The sequence below is a fragment of the Desmodus rotundus genome, chromosome 5, assembly GCF_022682495.2.
Source record: "Desmodus rotundus isolate HL8 chromosome 5, HLdesRot8A.1, whole genome shotgun sequence".
In the NCBI taxonomy this organism is placed as follows: Eukaryota; Metazoa; Chordata; class Mammalia; order Chiroptera; family Phyllostomidae; genus Desmodus; species Desmodus rotundus.
In genome coordinates, this window is record NC_071391.1 from 163,008,268 (window position 1) to 163,026,084 (window position 17,817).

The 17,817-nt window shown below is 56.1% G+C and overlaps 2 protein-coding genes across 8 annotated transcripts; one reads left to right on the plus strand and one right to left on the minus strand.

The window, feature by feature from the left end:
* Positions 1–182: 182 nt before the first annotated feature.
* On the plus strand, positions 183–10,895 carry SLC66A3 (solute carrier family 66 member 3). The gene is made up of 7 exons (XM_024552984.4): positions 183–443; positions 2,667–2,749; positions 2,821–2,890; positions 4,457–4,514; positions 7,435–7,555; positions 8,186–8,227; positions 9,819–10,895. The coding sequence occupies exons 1-7, from the start codon at positions 301–303 to the stop codon at positions 9,908–9,910; spliced, it is 609 nt and encodes a 202-aa protein (XP_024408752.1). The 5' UTR covers positions 183–300; the 3' UTR covers positions 9,911–10,895.
* On the minus strand, positions 3,411–15,014 carry CIMIP5 (ciliary microtubule inner protein 5). 7 transcript variants are annotated; one of them, XR_006654442.2, is made up of 5 exons: positions 14,579–15,014; positions 13,982–14,021; positions 12,449–12,671; positions 6,458–6,588; positions 3,411–6,056 (listed from the first exon to the last, which is right to left on the minus strand). XR_006654442.2 is itself a non-coding variant. In XM_045189596.2 (4 exons), the coding sequence occupies exons 1-3, from the start codon at positions 14,815–14,817 to the stop codon at positions 12,480–12,482; spliced, it is 471 nt and encodes a 156-aa protein (XP_045045531.2). In that variant the 5' UTR covers positions 14,818–15,014; the 3' UTR covers positions 3,411–6,588; positions 12,449–12,479. The 7 variants fall into 7 exon arrangements, 2 of the variants coding, with proteins under 2 accessions (XP_045045531.2, XP_071077685.1); XR_006654443.2 differs by having other exon boundaries at positions 3,411–5,676; positions 5,910–6,588; XR_006654441.2 differs by having other exon boundaries at positions 3,411–5,739; positions 5,910–6,588.
* Between the last annotated feature and the right edge of the window lie 2,803 nt (positions 15,015–17,817).

The window sequence follows — 17,817 nt, forward strand, 5'->3', positions numbered from 1 at the left end:
CCGGGAGCCGAAGTCCAGGCCCTATGAGTCTGGGAGGCGGCGGGCTAGGCCTCAGGGGGCGGAACCTTCCAGGGAGTAGGCGGGTAGAGGGCGGAGCTAGTCTGGGCGGGGGACCAGCCAGGGAGGGGCGGGGTCGAGGGTGGAGCCATGGGGGGGCGGGGCGCAGGCCCGGGCTGGGCGGGTCCAGACAAGGGCGGTGGCTGGCGGCAGGGGAAGGCAGAAGAAGGACCCCGGCGTCCGAGTGCTGAGCTGCTGCCTTTCGCGTTGCGCCGGGTCCGCGGAGCCCGAGACGCCGACGCCATGGCCCTGGGGCTGCTTGAGCTCTGCAATTGGAGCACGCTGGCGGTGTGCACAGCGCTCAAGCTGCCGCAGATCTCCGCCCTGCTGGCGGCGCGCAGTGCTCGGGGCCTCAGCCTCCCGAGTTTACTTCTGGAGCTGGCGGGGTAAGGGCCCTGGCGGCCGGGGTGCCCTTCCTTCCTCGCCTCTGACTTGAGGGAGTCCACAGAGCCGCGGGCGTAATTAAGTAGGGGCGGGGGGAGCGGGGCCGGGACCCTCTGACTGCGGGGAGGGCCCTTCCTGGGGCCACTCACCGCCCGTTGTGCTTCGCTGCCCACCAACCTGTGTGGTCAGGCATTGACCGCGCACACCCACTTAGCAGAGGAGGATACCGACACCTTGCGAGTCATCGCTCCCCGGGGAGTGGCAAAACCAACCGCCTGGCTCTGAGCCAGGCCGCTTGCACCTGGAGACCCCTATACAATCACCTGTTGCATAAAGGCGTTTGGGTCAACAATGGACTCTATCCCACTGTGGTCCCCTAAGGTTAAAATGGAGCTGAAATATTTCTGTCGCCTAGTGGCCTCTTAGCCATGGTAATGCCTTAGGGCCCCGCACCACTCACCGGTGTGTGGTGATGCTGGTGTGAGCAAACCTACTGCATTGCCTGCCAGTCGTGTAAAAGCACAGCACGTGCAATCACAGCTGTGGGCCACACCCTCTCGGCTTGTCTCAGTGCGCACGCGTCATAGTGCGCTGATGTTTGCAGGAGGACGGAACGGCCCAAGGATGCGTTTCTCAGAGAACCCCTCCTTAAGAGGGGTTTGACTAGCCATTCCCAAACCCACCCCCCACCTTCACTCCCTGTCTCGGACCTCGGTTTCCTCACCTGTAAAATAAAGGGCTGGACTTTTCCAAGGACTCTGTAGCTTTTTAAAAGTGCATGTTTTGGGGTGGGGTGGGGTGGGGCGGATTGGGAGAGTGGAGACAGCTCTTTGGAGGCGGCGAGTGGAGAAGGGACACTCGATTGCCTCTGTGAAAGGTGGGCAGAGACCAACAGAGGCTGCTCCCAGAGATGGTTCATCCATCACAAATCCAGGGTGAGGGCCCTGGCTAGGTATTTAAAGATCTAAATGCAAATTCACAGTGGTAAGACTTGGTTGGGAAAACTTGAATTAGTGGAAAAACCTAGCATATGAAACTCAGCGAGTGGTCAAGCCCCTCGTCCTTGGCTGGGCTGGGCCCTTCCTGCTTCTGTCCTGCCAGCCCAGTCCCCAAGCACAACATGTCTCCCAGGGCCTGGCAGGGAATGCAGGCTGGAAAGGAGGCAGGTGGAGGAGACCTGGTGGTGGGTGAGATGAGGGGCCCAGGCCCTGAGGGGACCTGCTCTGAGCTCCCATCCATTGAGAGGCTTTGTCTGGAAAAGCTTGGTGGAGGGGAGGATGTATGACCCCTCACAGGTTTGCAAGTGACCCTACCACACGGGACCCCAGGTTGGATGGCTGGGACTGAAGAATAGAGAGGGGTCTTGGAGGATGGGGACACCGGCTCAAAGTGACCCTCATATTTGTCAGGTGTGGGGTGGGGGTGAGGAGGCAGAGGGCATGTGCTGGAGGGAGGAAGGCCAGGGAGAAGGGCCTCAGTCCCTGGGAGGGTCCCTGAGCTGGGGAAGATGAGGCTGGCCCCAGTGGTGTATAGGGAGACTGACATGCCTGTAGAGCCAGGAGCCTGCCCACTCCCTGCCACTCCTTCCCCGAGATCCAAGGGGTAAGGGCTCGACCTTCACCCAGCCTGTCACCTGTCTCACTTTATCTGATAGCATACCTCCGCCAAAACCCAGTCTTCTGGCAGTGGGGTGCGGCTCCCCTGGACACGTGGCTTGTCCTAGGGTCCTGCAGGGGTCAGCTTGCACTTGGAGGCTGGGGTCCTGCAGAGTGACACTAGTGAGAGGGCTAGGCACAGAGGGGACCCCCAGAGCTGGCCAGGGTGGGGGGCGTTTGGGGGTCAGGGAGGGGCCCGGGCCGATGGCTGGAGGAGCTGCCCGACAGGCGGCTGCTGTCATTTTTGCTCTTACTGGAACAGCTCTTCAGGGCAGCTTTGGGGACAGGCAGCCAGGTGTGTCTTCTAACCCTGGTCAGCGGATCACCCTCTGTGGGAATCGTTTGCAAGTGACTCCCCTGAGGAACTTGACAGAGACTGTGTAGATTACGCCCACAGCCCAGCCAGTGCTGGAAGTTCCAGAAATCATGGAGTTCGTTAAATCAACGTTCCATCCCTTTCTCAGTCTCCCTCCTTGACTTCAAAGGTTTGGCGACCAGCCTTTGCTCTTGGGTGCAGCTGGCCTCCCTGTCCAGTCAGCCCGAGTTCAGGGGTGCCCTCCCTCTCCCCAGGTTCCTGGTGTTTCTCCGATACCAGTGTTACTACGAGTACCCGCTGCTGACCTACCTGGAGTACCCCATCCTCATCATACAAGGTAACTGAGCCCTGTGTGCCCAGTGCGGCCCGGGTCCCCTCCTCCCTCTCACTGGGACCTTCTCCTTCCAGATGTCATCCTCCTGCTCTGCGTGTTCCATTTCAACGGGAGTGTGTACCGGGCGGCGCCCTATCTTGCCCTGTATCCTTCTGGCATCTGGGAGTCAGGGATGGGCCCCGGGGTGCTGCCTGCTAACATTATGCATTCTTCAGCAGGGCCCTTTACTGGATACATGCCTTTTTGGTTAGACCCAAAAGAATCCACCCTGGCTGGTGTGGTTCAGTGGATTGAGTGCCGGCCTGTGAACCAAAGGGTTGCCAGTTCAATTCTCAGTCAGGGTATAAGCCTGGGTTGTAGGCTAGGTCCCCAGTAGGGGGGCACACAAGAGGCAACCACACATTGATGTTTCTCTCCCTCTCTTTCTCCTTCCCTTCCTCTCCCTCTAAAAATAAATAAATAAAATCTTTAAAAAGAAAACAGTATACATTCTTCAGCAGGGCCCTTTACCAGATAGGTGGCTTTTGGGTTAAACTCAAAAGAATCCCTAATGCAAGACTCCATGTGAGCGAATATGTCCGCACAACCCAGAGATGCCCCGGTGCCATCCCTGCTCAGTGCCCTCCCCTCTGAGCCCTGGGCATCAGTGGGGGCCGACAGGCCGTGTGGAATGTAGGTCAGGATCTGGAATTGGAGTTTAACGGGGTGCCCTGGGTTTTCATCTGCTAAATCTGGCCAACCTACAAAAAATTCATCTCTAGGACCTTAGTAGCTGCTACTGGTGGTCAAGTTTTAGAAACTGTGTCGGGAATGAATGGAGTGAGGTGCCATGGCAAGGTATTGGACAAAAAACACCACAGAAGTGAGTTTAAAAAATTAAATTAGAGACTTTTTAAAACCAAATCTCATCCACCTAGCTCTGGGCTGCCTTTCCGGTGTTGATCAGCTCACTGATAGTTCGTTGACTGACTCTTAGTGTAGAGCACGTCTATTTCAGTCCCTTCATTTAAATGATGCTCCTAATTATAAGCGCAGACACCTATTGGGCCCTGCAAGTCAGCCCAAGGCACTGAGTAGGGAGATGGGGCAAGGAGTGTTAAGTCCACTTTGCAGATAAGCAAACCAAGGTCTAGAGAGAAATGAAGTTGCCCAAGGTCCCAGCAGAGGTCGTGGGCAGCCCCTCACTGCCTGGCCACTTCCGCTCCCGTGTCCGCTTCAGCTTCTGGCTGTGCTGTGTGCGCTTCAGCATCACACAGCCGGATGAAAATCAGACATCCCTCTTCCCGTCCGTCAGCTCCTCACTGTAGCACTTTCACACTGGAGTTAGTGAAAAGGGGGGAGTCAATCAGTACGGGGTTTCACAGGACACCCCGTTTTGCAGGAGAGGCCTACTTTATAAGGTCAGCCCATCTTGTCGGTGCTTAATTTGTGACTTGGCATGGGCTACGTCCGCGTGGTCGGGGATGAAGCCAGAAATTAAAATCATCCGCGATGTCCCCACCCCCAGGAACAGTCCACGATCCTGGAATTCTCCGTACTTCTCTGATCTGCTTCTGGCCCTTTGGACAACCGGCGCTGTCTTTTCCGACTCTGGCAAGTTCTGGCAGAGGCGCCCTCGATTGCACACTTGGCTTCTAGGTGCAGCCCCCTGAGCACGGGGCACAGGCTGGTGGAGCCACCGGCTCAGCCACTTCCTTAACACTTGGTAAGATTCGCGGCGTCGTGGTTCATCCTCACACTGCAGAAGTGGATCATAGACCTGGCCATGGTGAGTCCCAGCTGTGAAATGGCAGTCTGTCCCTCTGTCCTCTCCCTGCCGCCCGCCCTGCAAAGAACTGGAGAGATCCAGTGTTCAACCCACTCAGTTCACAGCTGTGCTGAAGGACTGTGGGAAGAAAGTGCAGTGTTCTCTGAACAGTAAAAGAAAGACATTATTCTTACTTCAGTGTATGCAAAGTTTTTTTACTTCCGTTTTTGGGGTTTAGAGAGCCAGACTGGGGAGGTAGTTCGCAGCAGTAGAATGAAGAACTGAGTATAAGAGAAAGAGCTTCCTGTCTGGGTAATAATTACATATTGGCCACGTACTCATTATTTTGTTAAATTTGTTCTCTCTCTCCCCCCATTTTCTGTCCTCTTTGGAAGAGGGTACGCCCTATCCTTTTTTTCCTTCCTGGTTAAGGGCCAAAATCCCCATGCTCTGAGATTCTGTTGGTGGATCAGGAAGTATTTGACCACAGACCTGCTCTTCCAGGTGGCGGAAGCAAGCACTTCCTCCAAGCAGGAAGAGACGGAAGAGAGCTGATTGGTGGTCACAAGTCACTGCCCACCATACCCAGCTCATGAATTTCTCTCCCAACATCTTGTCTACGACCTGTTCTTGGGAAGTGGACTTAACTGTGTTAGGTTTCAACCTAGCAAGACAGCAAATAAATAGGGATGCCAGGTTAACAACAAATAATTTTTTTAGTATAATTATGTCCAATATAGTATGGGACATACTTATGTTAAAAAATCATTTGTTGTTGACCTGAGATTCAAATTTAACTGGGTGCCCGGTATTTTTATTTGCTCAGTCTGGCCACCCTCCGTAAAAGTCTTCCAGGATCTCAGGAGCTGCTACTACTGGCCGCATGGGTGTGGCTCTGGCTCTTTGGGCTAATAGAGACAGGGCAGGGCTGGGTCCAGGGGTCAAAGGCCGCAGGGGTTTTTCGTTTCTTCTGTGCCCTGAGTGAATGAACCTGGTGCCCGAATAGTTCATAAAGGAGTTACCTTTTCCCCTCGCTGAGTGCTGTTGTGTGTGGTCCCCACTGGCTTCCTGGCGCCTACTCCTTGGCAGGCACTGGGGCGCTGGGGACAAGATGCTGGCTTGAAGGTCGTGGAGCCACAGAGAGGAGGACAAGGAGCTCGGGCTTTAGAAAACCCTAGATCCCCTAGGGGAGGGTGCTGCTTGAGTTCACGAAAACCCAGGTTCTGGAAAGTTCCCAGTCCTAAGGCTTTCAAAAGCAAGAACCAGTTCAGACGGAGAAACCCTTCCCACACAAGTCCTGGCCCATGCTCCAGTGGCGAAGCTGGCAGTTCCCACACTCAGTGTGCGTTCACAACAGGGAGGGCTCCAGCGCCAGTCAGACGTGATCTCCCAACAGTCTGGGCACCTTCTCCTTACCGGGCCTGTTCCGGGCTGGACTCTGTCACAGAAGAACCTGGTCCCCTGCGGCTGAACGTGTGCAACGAGATTGTCCGAGCCTCCGTTCCCTCCCAAAGGAAACGCCTGCATGATTCTAACGATGGCTTTTTCTCCTGGAAGAGGAATCTGGCCGCGTGTCCGGCAGGCACCGGTAGACCATCTGGTTGGCAGCCTACCGGAACGCGGCCCTTCCCGACGGCGCGTGTGGACACAGCCCTGCGTGGATCCGAGTGGCACCCGTCCCAGCCCTCGCCCGCCACCTTCCACCTGCACGTGCTAACCCTGCGTCCTGGATGCTCCTCCTCTCCAGCACCCCCTCCTCCACCTGTTCAGGTCACCAGCCTGCTCAGGAGCCGCCTTCCTCACAGGTGTCCCCGCTTGGGGTCAGTACCCCAAGCCACCTGCACCCAACTCCCAGTGTGACCTGCCTTCGGAGGGGACCACGGGCCTTGCCCGTCTACTTTCCACACACTCCTCGCTTCCTCGCCCGAGTGAGCCCTTCCCTCCGCTTGTCACCCTGCATTCACCGCTGCCATTAGAGTTGCCAAATCGCTTGTTGTTGAGAATTCAGTCATTCAACGAGGACTTCCGAGTGACAGCCACGGGCCAGGACGGTTCCAGAAAGCAGAATGAGTGCTCCCTGCTTGGAGCTCTCCTTCTGGGGAGCAGAAGAGAAACCAGCTGCTCTCCTTCTGCAGAAGCCAGGAGTGGTTCTCAGCCGCCACAGATGAGATTCCTACTCGACTCACTTGTTCCCGGGCTTCCAGGATACCTGGCCGCCTGCGCCCCCCACCCCCACATCCTCCTCAGCTCCCCACGGAGAGGCCCCAGGGCTCCAGCACATTCTGCGGTGGACCTTGAACCACAGCTGCCTACGCTTCTCACGCCAGCACAAGGGTCGGGCCTCCAGCCCCGCCCGTCCTGCGGCCTCATCTCAAAGAACCGCAACCCCGATCTATCTTCCCCCATGAGGCCAGCAACCCTGAGCCTGGAGCTGCCGTAGGTGTTTGCAGAGCTCGGGGTGGGGTACAGCGGGCTGGCTGGTGATGGATCTCTGCTCTCAGGGGTGCCGGGGGCCTGATGCGTCACCACCTGGCTCACTACAGGAGCCAGGAAGTCAGAGCTGATGCAGTGACTTTAAGAGCCTGTCAGTTCAAAGCAGCACGGCCTCCTCCAGGTTCCAAAGCACACCACCATATAAAAGCACATAGGACTTTGTTTTATGGGCAGGTGGGGGTGGATGTGCCTGGTGGCCAGGCGTGCTGCTTTCTCGCTCCCATCTTCACACCCACTCCAGGCCCGTGGCTACTCCCCAGGGGTGGAATTGGCGGGTTCCACACCGATGTCTCACTGCAGCATTCTTTTTCACTAAATTGGGTTTTGCCCTTGTACAAACTGGTCCTTAGTTGGCCTGAAACTTTTGCTTCAGAAGCGCTTTCTGTCTCTGGTGCTCTTTTTCTTAATGAAGGGACTCCTAACTTTCTCCCGTTTTATCTGCAAACAGAATTTCTGTACTTTCATCAGCGCGGCCAGCAAGTTCGCCCAGCTGCAGTGCCTGTGGAAGAGCCGGGACTCGGGGGCGGTGAGCGCCCTGACCTGGATCCTCGCTTCCTACACCTGTGCCAGTGAGAACTGAACTCTGCTGGTTTGGGGGTGCGGGGGGCGCCATCCCAGCCCCCAGCATCTGCCCAGCAGAGCGAGGTCCCTGGGGCATAGGGTGGGGGGCGGTCGGTCCAAGCTTTAGTCCTTTGCAAATTGCTGTTCCAGACTCTCCTGGCAAGCCCACGCGTACAAGGCCGATTTAATGCCAACTATTCTCCCTTTCCTGCCAGAGCCATAGTCCAGCCACTAAAAATAAGTGAAAGCACACCCTCCACCCTGTATTGAGCATCATTTTGGGGCCTCCCTCTGTTCTCTGAAAAGCTTCAAGAGCATGGTTGTATTGAATGCACCCCCTTGTTTTAAAATGTTGAGTCTTTATGACGTGACACACTCCCCACCCTGCTCCCCTGGGTGGCACCGGATGGCCCTTCAGGAGGGGCGGCTGCTCTGCCAGCAGCTTCAGAGCCACTGGCCGGGAAGCAGGGCTGGCTTGGGTGTATTTTATGAAGTCGGATGCTATTCAGTGTTCCATACTACCAAAATCTTTCAAGAACGGTTAGCATACATCCCTGTATTTAAAATGGAAAGACAGCAAAATACCAAAATGTCTGGGAAGTGAGTTGCTATTTATTGCTTAATACTTTCCTTTACAGCAAGAATAATAACGACCTTGATGACCACCAATGATCTCACAAGTAAGCCCAATGTTTTGCTGCGGGTTGCTCAGGGTTGTGCCATTTGGCTTCCTGCACTTGTGGGTGCCTTGGGGCTTAACAGATGGAGTCACTTGGCGCCACCCAGAGGCCGGCCACGGTATAGTCCTGGCCTCCAGCAATGTGGTCCCTGCAGGCTAACGCGCCCACCCTAGTCTCTGGCTCTCTCCGTGGGTGGAGCCCTCTAGTATGGAAATGCATCGTAGTCACACCGTGAGCTATTGGAAAACAGTGTCAAATGTGTTTTGAAAGAACAGGACAGGGTGGGCACACAGGAGCCAAGCGCATGAGGGGCCGTGCCGGAGAGGGTGCGCAGAGGGCTGGAGGGGCTCCTGCAGAGCCTGAGGAGGGCAGGAAGGAGGTGCAGGCCACGTGTCCCAGTGCCTCCCAGAACTGCCCACCAGCGGCTGAGGGCCCGGCCTTTTCAAGCACGGGGGTGACAGACTCATTTGACTCTGTGTCTTTGCCTTTGGTTCTTTTTTAAAGGGTTGCTGTGATGGAGGAGAAGGTACTTGCGTTACCCTGAAAAGATTAGTAATTCCTTAGGCTGAGTTTTAAGTCCCATAGAAAGATTCTGGGAAAGGATTAGAACAGAGGGGGTCACCCAGTCTATGAAACAGGACCCTGACACCCAGACCCCTTGGAAGTGAGCGAGCTCCTTGTTCCTCTAGGGGCGTGGCCACAGAGCAGTGGGATGCTCGCTAATCCCTTCCTGGGGGTTGAAGCTTTGGCTCCACCGTGGTCATCAGCTCTGAGAGAGGGGTAAACGTGTTGGGGTCAAAGGTCAACTTGGGTCAAGTGAAAGGACATGGGCTTTTGCCCTGGGACCTGAATTCTTGGCATGGAAAGAGTCAGACATACTGAAACCAGACTGGCCCACAAACTGGACATTAAGCTTTGAACATCGAAAATGTGCGCATTGTGACTTGTGTTGTGTCTAAGGCGACCGCTGTTCCTGAAGGCGATCAGTGTGTCGGGAGATAACCTAGCGAAACAGCCGAGCTAGCGTGGGTGGTGTGCTACGCCTCACAAGCCTTCTTCATCACTTCCCCGAGTCTCCCCGACTCGGGAGACTTCCCCGAGTCTCCATCACTTCTTTCCTTAAAGAGCCACATTTTCAGGGTCAGCTCAGTGTGAACTACGCTTTGACGTTTGCGCCCATTTCCAGAATTCTCTTAGCAGAATGCTCTCCACAACCTTGCCTTTATGTGGAGTGTCTGGCACACCACTCACTGCCCTTGAACATGAGTAAAGTGGCTTTAAAAAGTCACAATATCAGCCGCAGCCAGATTCCTGTGATTTAAACATTGACAATGCTGAATTATTATTCATGAGGTCAGGCCAGGTGGCCAATGGCAGTCATGATAGGAGGAAGATCATTTCTCGGGAAATACTGGGAACCACATTTGGAACTAAAGTTGTTCGAGTCCCCATGATCCGCAGTTCTAAGTTTCATTGTTGGGGGTGGAGGGGGGAGTGAAGCTTTATTTAGGTTCCTTGAACAGAACGACTTTGTTCTATGATGTGAAAACCGCATTTAATGCGCACTTTTTCTCTTTGCAACGGCTTGCAGTCCTTACACGTTTCGTGGTCATGCTGGCGTTGAACCTGTGGGTGACGGTGACAGTGCTTCGCTACCGGAGGCCGGTCGCCAAGGCTGAGTGATGGGGACGTGACTCTCACACCCAAAGTGAAGGTCGAATAACTGAACCAAAGGACAGGACGCCTCGTGGCTAAGTCAAGTCTTTGATAAACTTACTCAGTCGTTCCAGAGACTTTGAAGCCAAAGACTTGAGCCATCCAAACACTTGTGTAAACATGTTTTCCCACCCCTCCCGCCACTTCAGTAGGTTGTTAGGGCTCAGACATGACTGATGGAGATGGTCCAAGAACTCCTCGGTCTGAGATCACCTTGACCCATAAAAGTCACAATCAAGTTCTCTCCAAAGAGCTAACAACATCTGTTTTCCAGCTTTTAGAATCTTTTAAGAAAGAAGTCCTCTCCACAGCACAAATGAGCATGGGATTTTGCTGTGTCACAGCGGACTTGTCATAAATGAGTAGGGTTCACCTTCTGGGACGACTGTCTGATTGTAACACAGGTAGAAGAGGATGGCCTTACTGTATCTAACGCAATGCAACACCTCCTTCACTTGTAGCCAGTACAGCAGGGCAAGCAAGCATGTACCTGGCTGGAGTTCGTATACCAAAGCAGTCCTTTCACTTCCTCCCGTGCCTTTCAGCAGTTCCCAACCAAACGAGCTGTTGGATGCCTTCTGTGTGATGAAGCGATTCACGTTCTGATTCAAGCACAATGCCGACGTTTTAAAAAGGGCTACATCCTCACAATTAACTGTTACTAGAACTCGGGATGAAATAGAGCTAACCTCAGCCAGGTTTCGTGTATTGCAAATACATGCAGTAAAGGTTATTGCTGAGTTCTGCCGAGTTCCTCTGGATTTTATTCTCGTTACAGTAGCATGTGCTAAACACGACAAGATTATTGTACACTGTGCTTTTCTATGAAAGTTTATAAACCCTAACTTTTAAAGGCTCTCCTTCCCCTTATAATTGTCATTATTCTGGAGTGTATATCTGCAATATGTAAATGATGTTTGTTAGATGTTGTGGTTTCCTGTGTAAAATAAACTTTCATATTTTGAACTCTGAGTCTTAAAACTGTCTGTTTCAATGTGATTAGTTTTCAGCTATGTAAAGTGCCATGTTAAAAATACAAACTGCGGTTGATCCTAGAACTCCTGCTGGGGACCCGCAGGGCAACGTGGTCTAAAAGTAAAGAACTTGTTCATTCTGTGGTTTTTAAAATCATAGTTGTCACTTAAAAAAATATCCAAGTATGTCTTTTCTCATACGCAGCCGCACTCTGGCCGTTTGGATAAATACAAACCATGTGATCCTACGCGTACTTAGATGTGCTTTTTAAGTTAGCCTCCAGAAGGGGCTTGGGGCAGAGCTCAGGAGCACAGGGGACTGGCCGTCTGCTCTCCCTGCGTGGGTCTCAGGTATGTCCAGGTGTAACTTCGGGTGTTCTTGGCAAGGGGAGTCTGGACGGTTGACTGGGCGTCCCCCAGGGTTTCCGCAGAGTCAGCTGCCCCACAGCCGCTGGGCGGGGAAGGTCATGTGGACAGTCACCGCTCGCAGGAAGAGAGAGCTGGGGAGAAGCTCTCGCAGGTGTGGAAGGCTGGGCAGCAGCGGCAGCAGCGGCAACTGCAGAAGCCTCTAGAGTCTGCGGCGCCTGCTCTGCGGCAGGTGTTCTGCTTTCCGTGTGCCGTCTCGCTCACGAGCAGAAGCGGGAGGCTGGTCCCCATCCGACATGGCCCTGGTTGGGAGTCCCTGGCCTGCCACGTGGGGTAGCTCCCGCTCCTCCCTGCCCATCTTGGGCTCCGTTTGTCCTAGGGGTGGCTGGGACCTGGGCCCCAGGACCAGCTGCCCTCCCCTTTTGTTTGGGGACCTCGGGGAGGCAGAGCTCTCGTCCTCTGGTGTGGAACAAGCGCTGACCCCTGACTGGCCAAGGACAGGAGCTGCCTGGTGGGGTCAGCCGGCAGAGACAGGGCCACAGGAATCGGGTTGCTGCCTGGCTCTGAGCCCCTCCCTGTGCTGGCTGCTCTGCGGGAAGCCCGGGGCCTGGTGGATGTGGGGCGTGGGACTCGGGTCACGCAGTCTCCGCTGCCCTCGTGGCATTGACCCTTACCGGCTGCAAGGCCTTGGGCCAGCCATTACCTTCCTAGGCCTTCGTTTCCACCTTTTGAAATGGGGATGATTGTACCCGGCCCCCTAAGGTTACCAAAAGGTACACAGTAGGTGTTCAGTAGGCGGTACTCCCAAGCAGGTGGGAACTAGCAAAACCTTTTTGGGATCTGTGGGCACTGGCTTTGCTCCTGAAGCTGGTGGGGTGGGGGCAGGGGTCCCTCTAGTTGGAACCAGACATGGGCCCTGCAGGAAGGTGCTCAGGTTCCAGCTCCGCCACCCCTGCTATGTGACCCGATGGCTCCTCTGTATCCTCGGGAGGGTGAGGAGTGTCAGCATGGGTGTGCGTGTGTCTACGTGTGTTTCTGCACTGCACACCCACTGGGATGCCTCTCCAGCCTGTGACGAGGGTTGCCATCTGGAAGGACTCTTCCGGACGGTGACGGGGCCACGAGGCCAGGTCGGCTGCAGGCTCCCTGCTGCCCCCACACCCACCTGGGGCAGGCCCGCGAGCCTCCTCCTCCTCCTAGACGGGCTGCAGCTCGTCTTCCAGCTTCTTCTTGCGGACTCCCTCCACGAAGAAGAAGTCCAGGCCGATGAGGGTTTTCCCCAGAGGCGTGTCCACCCTGCTGCCCACAGCCCGGTTCGTCGAATGGGGGACAGTGTCGGAAAAGAGAGGCACGTGCTCAGGCAGCTTCACGGGCTCCTTCTTATTGCCCTGAGGAAAGGGGACAGCTTATGTCACATGGGGCGGGCGGGGGACACATCTAAACCCAGTTTCACCTGTGGTGGCAGTGCCAAGGTTTTGTGGTTGTTGTTTTGTAAACAAAGAGACCTTTCATCAGCATTGTCACGGCAATGGGGTACAGGAAGGGACCCTCAGGGCACAGCCCACCCCAGCTGCAAGCGGATGAATCTGAGTGAAACTGATCATGGTTCACAAGGGCAGACACACGATCACCTTGAACCTCACCCAGAACACTGAGGAATTAAAGTAACACCCATCTCCCCACTGAGAAGAGCGCTAGCTCTTGAGTGGCAGAGTGCGGAAAGGCTGATCGCTTCCACGCTCACCCGAGGGCGGAGCTGTGCGGGCTGCGGGGGCTGGTTTTGGGTTCTGGTGAATGTTTACTCAAACATACACACAGAAAAGCGTGGTAAGTGGTACCTGCGTAGCTCCGCAGACTCGTGCAAAGTGAGTGTGCCTGTGCCCACCCCGCCCCCCATCAGGATACAGAAGGTCATGGGTTGGATTCCTGGCCAGGGCACATGCCTGGGTTGTGGGTCTGGTCCTCAGTGTGGGTGTGAGGGGCAACAGACACATAGGTCTTTCTCACATCAACAGTTCTCTCCCTCTCTCTCTCTCCCCCTCCCTTCCCCTCTCTCTAAAATCAATAAGCCCATCCTCAGGCGAGGACTAAAAAAAAAGAACAGAGTGAAAGGTCAAGCCTGCTCAGGAAGGGGAGATGCCCCGGAGAGAAGGCACTCCAGTGGGGTCTTGGAGGGTGAATAGGAGCCCATCCGGCTGACAAGGCGGGAAGGGCACTTCAGGCAGGGAACAGCATGCACAAAGGCATGACTAAGAGAGTGTGGGGGTTCAGTGTGGGGTGAGCAAGGGAGGCAGACTTATTGAAGGGTTTGAAGCCGGGCAGAGACACAGTCAGGCCTGCATTTAGGGAAAATACTCAAGTAGGAGAGACTGGAGGTGGTGCTCTTTGAGGCAGGAATCAGTTTCCCAAGCATTTCACCCCAACTCATGCCCAACAGGGGAAGAGGCTCAGCAGCGGGTGCCCCCATTTCCAGTCGGCTCATCTTAATAAAATCAAGAAATGCCGGGAAAGATGAATTTCTAAATGCTCCCTGTGGGCATTTCTCTGCCCCCAGACTCTGAGTTTCTAGGCACAAGCCTGTGCTTGTTCTGTCTCTGTGCATCCCAGCCCCTGGCCCACGCCGGCCGGAGCCCACTTCAGTGAGTGAACCGAGTTCCCGGCGCGACCACAGCCGATGGGGAGGGACGAGCGGTCTCACCATGGGGTCGTAGTCTCTCAGGAAACTCCAGTTCTGGGCCCTGGAACGGAAACGCTTTGGCAGCACCGGTCATTTAACCGCCTCGTTTAATACATCATTTTCATCTATTTTGTACCAGTCAAGCAATTCTGGAAGACTCATAGTAACAACAGGCTCCTCTGCCCCAGGCCTCACAGCCGCAGAGCCCCACGGGCTCGAGTCCCTTTCTAGTCTTTTCTGTGTTTCTGCACTTGCTTCCAGCTGCCCTGACCCGGGAATGAGGCTCCGTGGAGCCAGGCCCACCTCGAGCCCCTGCAGCCTGGCTGAGCAGCTCCCCTAAGAGTTGTCGGGTCCAGTGGCTACACAAAGGGACGTCCTGCATTAGTGGACCCCTGCCTGCTCTTCCTCCCACTTTCTAGGCCCAAGTCAGGCCAAGACTGGGCTCTCCCCCACCTGTACCCCCTCTTCCACGCTTCCTACACCTTGGCCCCGGCACATTTCCATCCATGCACTTGGCCTGGCTTCCCTCTCACCCACCTCTCTCTTTCCCCAGAAGCTTCCTGGACACTGCATCAGGCTGGGGGTCAGGGGAGGAGGGCAGGCCGGGCAGGCACTCACCAGCGCTGCTGGCTCCGCTTCTCAGCCTCCAGGAGCTCTCTCCACAGTTGGTCCTGCTGCACTCCGTCTGCTGCCAGGGCCTCCTGCTCACCCCGCGGGGCCAGGCCACCTATGGCTCTCCTGCCTAGTACAGGACCACGCAGGGCAGTGGGGGGGACTAGTGCTGGTGGCCTGGTGGAGGGCAGTCGGCACCCAGCTGGTGCGGTTTTCTGGAGCCCAGAGATGGCGTGGCTCCCCATGAATGTTGCTGGGGGGGGGGGGCAGAGAGAGAGGGAGGAAGAGACAGAGAGAGAGAGATGCACCTCTGCCTGCGCAGGGACCTCTTCCCAGGCTCCCCTCCTCCTGACACCAGGGGAGCCTGTAAAGGGTCACTGCCCCTCTGGACCCCAAGCTCAGAGGGGCCGATGGGGACCAGCCCTCCAGGCTCAGAGCCCAGCTGTTGTGCCCAGCTGTGTTTTGAGTTCCTGCCTGTGTTGACGGTTGCCCTGGGAACGGGGCAGCTCCGCCTCTGTGTGTGTCTGTCCGTCTGCCTGGTACATCTGAGCCCCAGGGTGGGGAGGAGAGAGTTCCTGGGGCTGCACTGGGCCCAGCTCAGCTGCCCCTCAGCTCTGCCCCATGCCCCCCATGGCTGGAGACCTGGATACAGCATTGAGGAGAAAGAGGGGCCACAGGCCTGGCTCCTGGGGCAGGAGGGAAGGGCCTGGGCTCCCAGACAGGACTGGGTTTTGGACCCAGCTTCCTGGTCCTCAGTCATTGCCGCAGGACCTTGGGCAGCCCCTGCTCTGGGGGGCCCATGAGGGGCAACACTAACCCTGTGCGGCCCCCTCGTGGACGCTGTGAGGGTGCCTCTTGGTCACAGATCAGGTGTCACGGGTGCGTCTCCTGGAGCCAGGGAGTAGCTGTGCGCGCGTATGGGGTGAGGGGAAAGGAGCGATTCAGCCGCTGAATCAGTCTGCTCCAACCACGCTGACCTGCAGGGTTGCCAAAGCACCATCCTCTCCTCATCGGGCCCTCCCGACCAGCCACGGCAGGGGTTTCCTGCCCCACCGGGCAGAGGAAGAAACAGAGGCCCTCGCCTGCAGGGTGGAGTGGCTGCCCAAGGTCACTCGGTTACTAGCCGAAGCTGGGCCTTGAGTCCAGGAGGCCCTCTGAAGGAAACGGTGAGGACCCGAGGCGGGGGACCGTGTTCTGAACTGTAGCTGTGCTGCTCTGGCCCAGGCCTGTCCTCACACAGCCCGGCTTCCAGGTCTCTGGGCTTCCGCTCTGCGCTGGGCGCAGGGCTCCTCTGCGTAGCTGGGAGACAGGCGCGCGGACAGCACAGAGGTGTGCATGTGCCACCCTGGGGTGCAAGGACAAGTCCAGCCAACACTCCTGAGCTCGCCCCGTGTGCCAGCCCTCGGCGCCTCTTCTGGGTTCTGCGTTCAGGTAAGAGGCTCCAAGGAGCTAGGTCTTCACAGGTGAAAATGATCTGCCAGGTGGAGGACTTGGGGCAGGTGCAAAGGCTGAGAGAGCCCAGCATTGGGGCTGAGACAGGCTGGTGTTCAGTGACCTTGGCGTTTCCCAATAAAGATGAAACTGGGGGCCAGGAGCAGGCTCCCCGAGTGGTGGTTCCCTCTAAAGGTGTCTGCCGGGAGAGTCACCTCCCCAGCCACGGAGCGGAAATGCCATCCAGAACAGCGGGTCTGTTTGTATTTAAAGGTGAAGAGTTTGTGGAAGAAGGTTATCTGGGAACTGGGCCGCTGGCGTGTCTGCAGTCGAGTGTCGGCAGGGCCAGGCCCCCTCTGGAACACAGCAATTAGATCTACATTTCGGTACCGGCCTGGCCTCTGAGTGCCCGCGTGAATCTTCCCTGGTAGACAAGTACATTAAAAATAGAAGTCACATCCCACTCCAGGTTGGCGCGGAGGCCCACCTGCGTTTCTCAGTGTCACGTGACAGCTGTGGGGTGGGGGTGGGGAGGCATCAGGATTTGGCCGCAGAACCTGAGGGCTCAGGAAAACCACGACCCTCCTGAGCCCACGGGCCGTGCCAGGACCAGAACCCCCGCCATCCCTAGTCTCTTGTGACGGGTTATTTGCGTCCCATGTAAACGGTTTAACTTTGGCTACTGAAAATATACCTCGGCGGTTTGTGTTCTGTAGACTCTGGGCTCCTGGAATGTGGCCACTTTCAGCGTTGGGAAAAATGTTCTGGGGCCTCATCTTTATTATCCTTATTCTGTAGCCAAATGCATTTTAGGAAAGTGGAACTGGGAGTGATTGCAACACTCGTCTGCGGCAGCAGGGGGCAGCCTGGGGCTTTGCATCCCCCATCTGCCGAGAACCAGCAATTCCTTCTCTGCCCAGGGCTGGGGGCTGGGGAGGAGCAAAGGACAGAGGGAAAGTTCCTCGGTTTTCAAAGAAGGGATGGAAATGGGATGTATGTCTTCTCAGCTCAGGTGGGTGGTGAGTCTGAGACAGATGCGGCCTGTGTGACAGGTGTCAGGTGGTGGCCCTTCTAGGGGAAGGTGTTAACACTACTAGGGCTGGGTGATTTCAGTCTGGTGCCCCATTGGTCTTCACCCCACTGTGTGGATGGAGAAACAGGTGCGGAGAGCTTAGCTGGCTTGCGCACGAGCCCCAGGTGAGGCAGCCGGGCAGCCTGGAGTCCCTCCCACCGCGTGTTCTAGAGCCCTGTTCTCACAGCTCCTCGCTCCCTTTCCAAGCAGGCATCTCCTGTCCATCTCCAGCCGAGGGTGGGAGGGAAGACGGGTCGCAGGGCAGTTTCTGACAGAGATCAGTAATGTCTGAAGCAGACGGTGGGGGAGACAGAGTCAGGGCTGGGGCTGCAACACCAAACTGGGCAGAAGAACATTGTGTCTACTGATGGAGCTGTCACAATTTCCGGCTCACTATTTTGCCAATATCAGCCTTGCTTTGACTACTGAGAAGGCAAACAGCTGCCTTAGACACGTTGGCTCTACAAACTGGTGGGGAGTCTGTACACAGGAGGGGCCCCCGGGAGCCCCCACAGACCTCGCCTGGCCCTGGGGAGACCCTTAAGTGCCGCAGTTGCACGGTCCGGGAGGACGTTTGCTCCGGGTGACCGACTCTAACGGTGCGTTTGAATTTGGGCCCCTCTCCTTCGAGGGACCCACTGGCAAGGAGGCCGTGTTCGCATTTGCACCCTGCATTCTTCCGGGAACACGCATCCTAGAACCGGAAGCCTCTTGTGTTTTGCATTAGGGCCGAAATTCACTT

Excerpts from the sequence above, each read along its gene's own strand:
- SLC66A3 (XM_024552984.4), top strand. The coding sequence starts at position 301 with ATGGCCCTGGGGCTGCTTGAGCTCTGCAATTGGAGCACGCTGGCGGTG. Across the intron at positions 444-2,666 it reads TTACTTCTGGAGCTGGCGGG|GTTCCTGGTGTTTCTCCGAT; the intron begins GTAAGGGCCCTG and ends CCCTCTCCCCAG. Across the intron at positions 4,515-7,434 it reads GGATCATAGACCTGGCCATG|AATTTCTGTACTTTCATCAG; the intron begins GTGAGTCCCAGC and ends ATCTGCAAACAG.
- CIMIP5 (XM_045189596.2), bottom strand. The coding sequence starts at position 14,817 with ATGGGGAGCCACGCCATCTCTGGGCTCCAGAAAACCGCACCAGCTGGG. Across the intron at positions 14,022-14,578 it reads AAGCGGAGCCAGCAGCGCTG|GGCCCAGAACTGGAGTTTCC; the intron begins GTGAGTGCCTGC and ends TTTCCGTTCCAG. Across the intron at positions 12,672-13,981 it reads TGAGAGACTACGACCCCATG|GGCAATAAGAAGGAGCCCGT; the intron begins GTGAGACCGCTC and ends CCCTTTCCTCAG.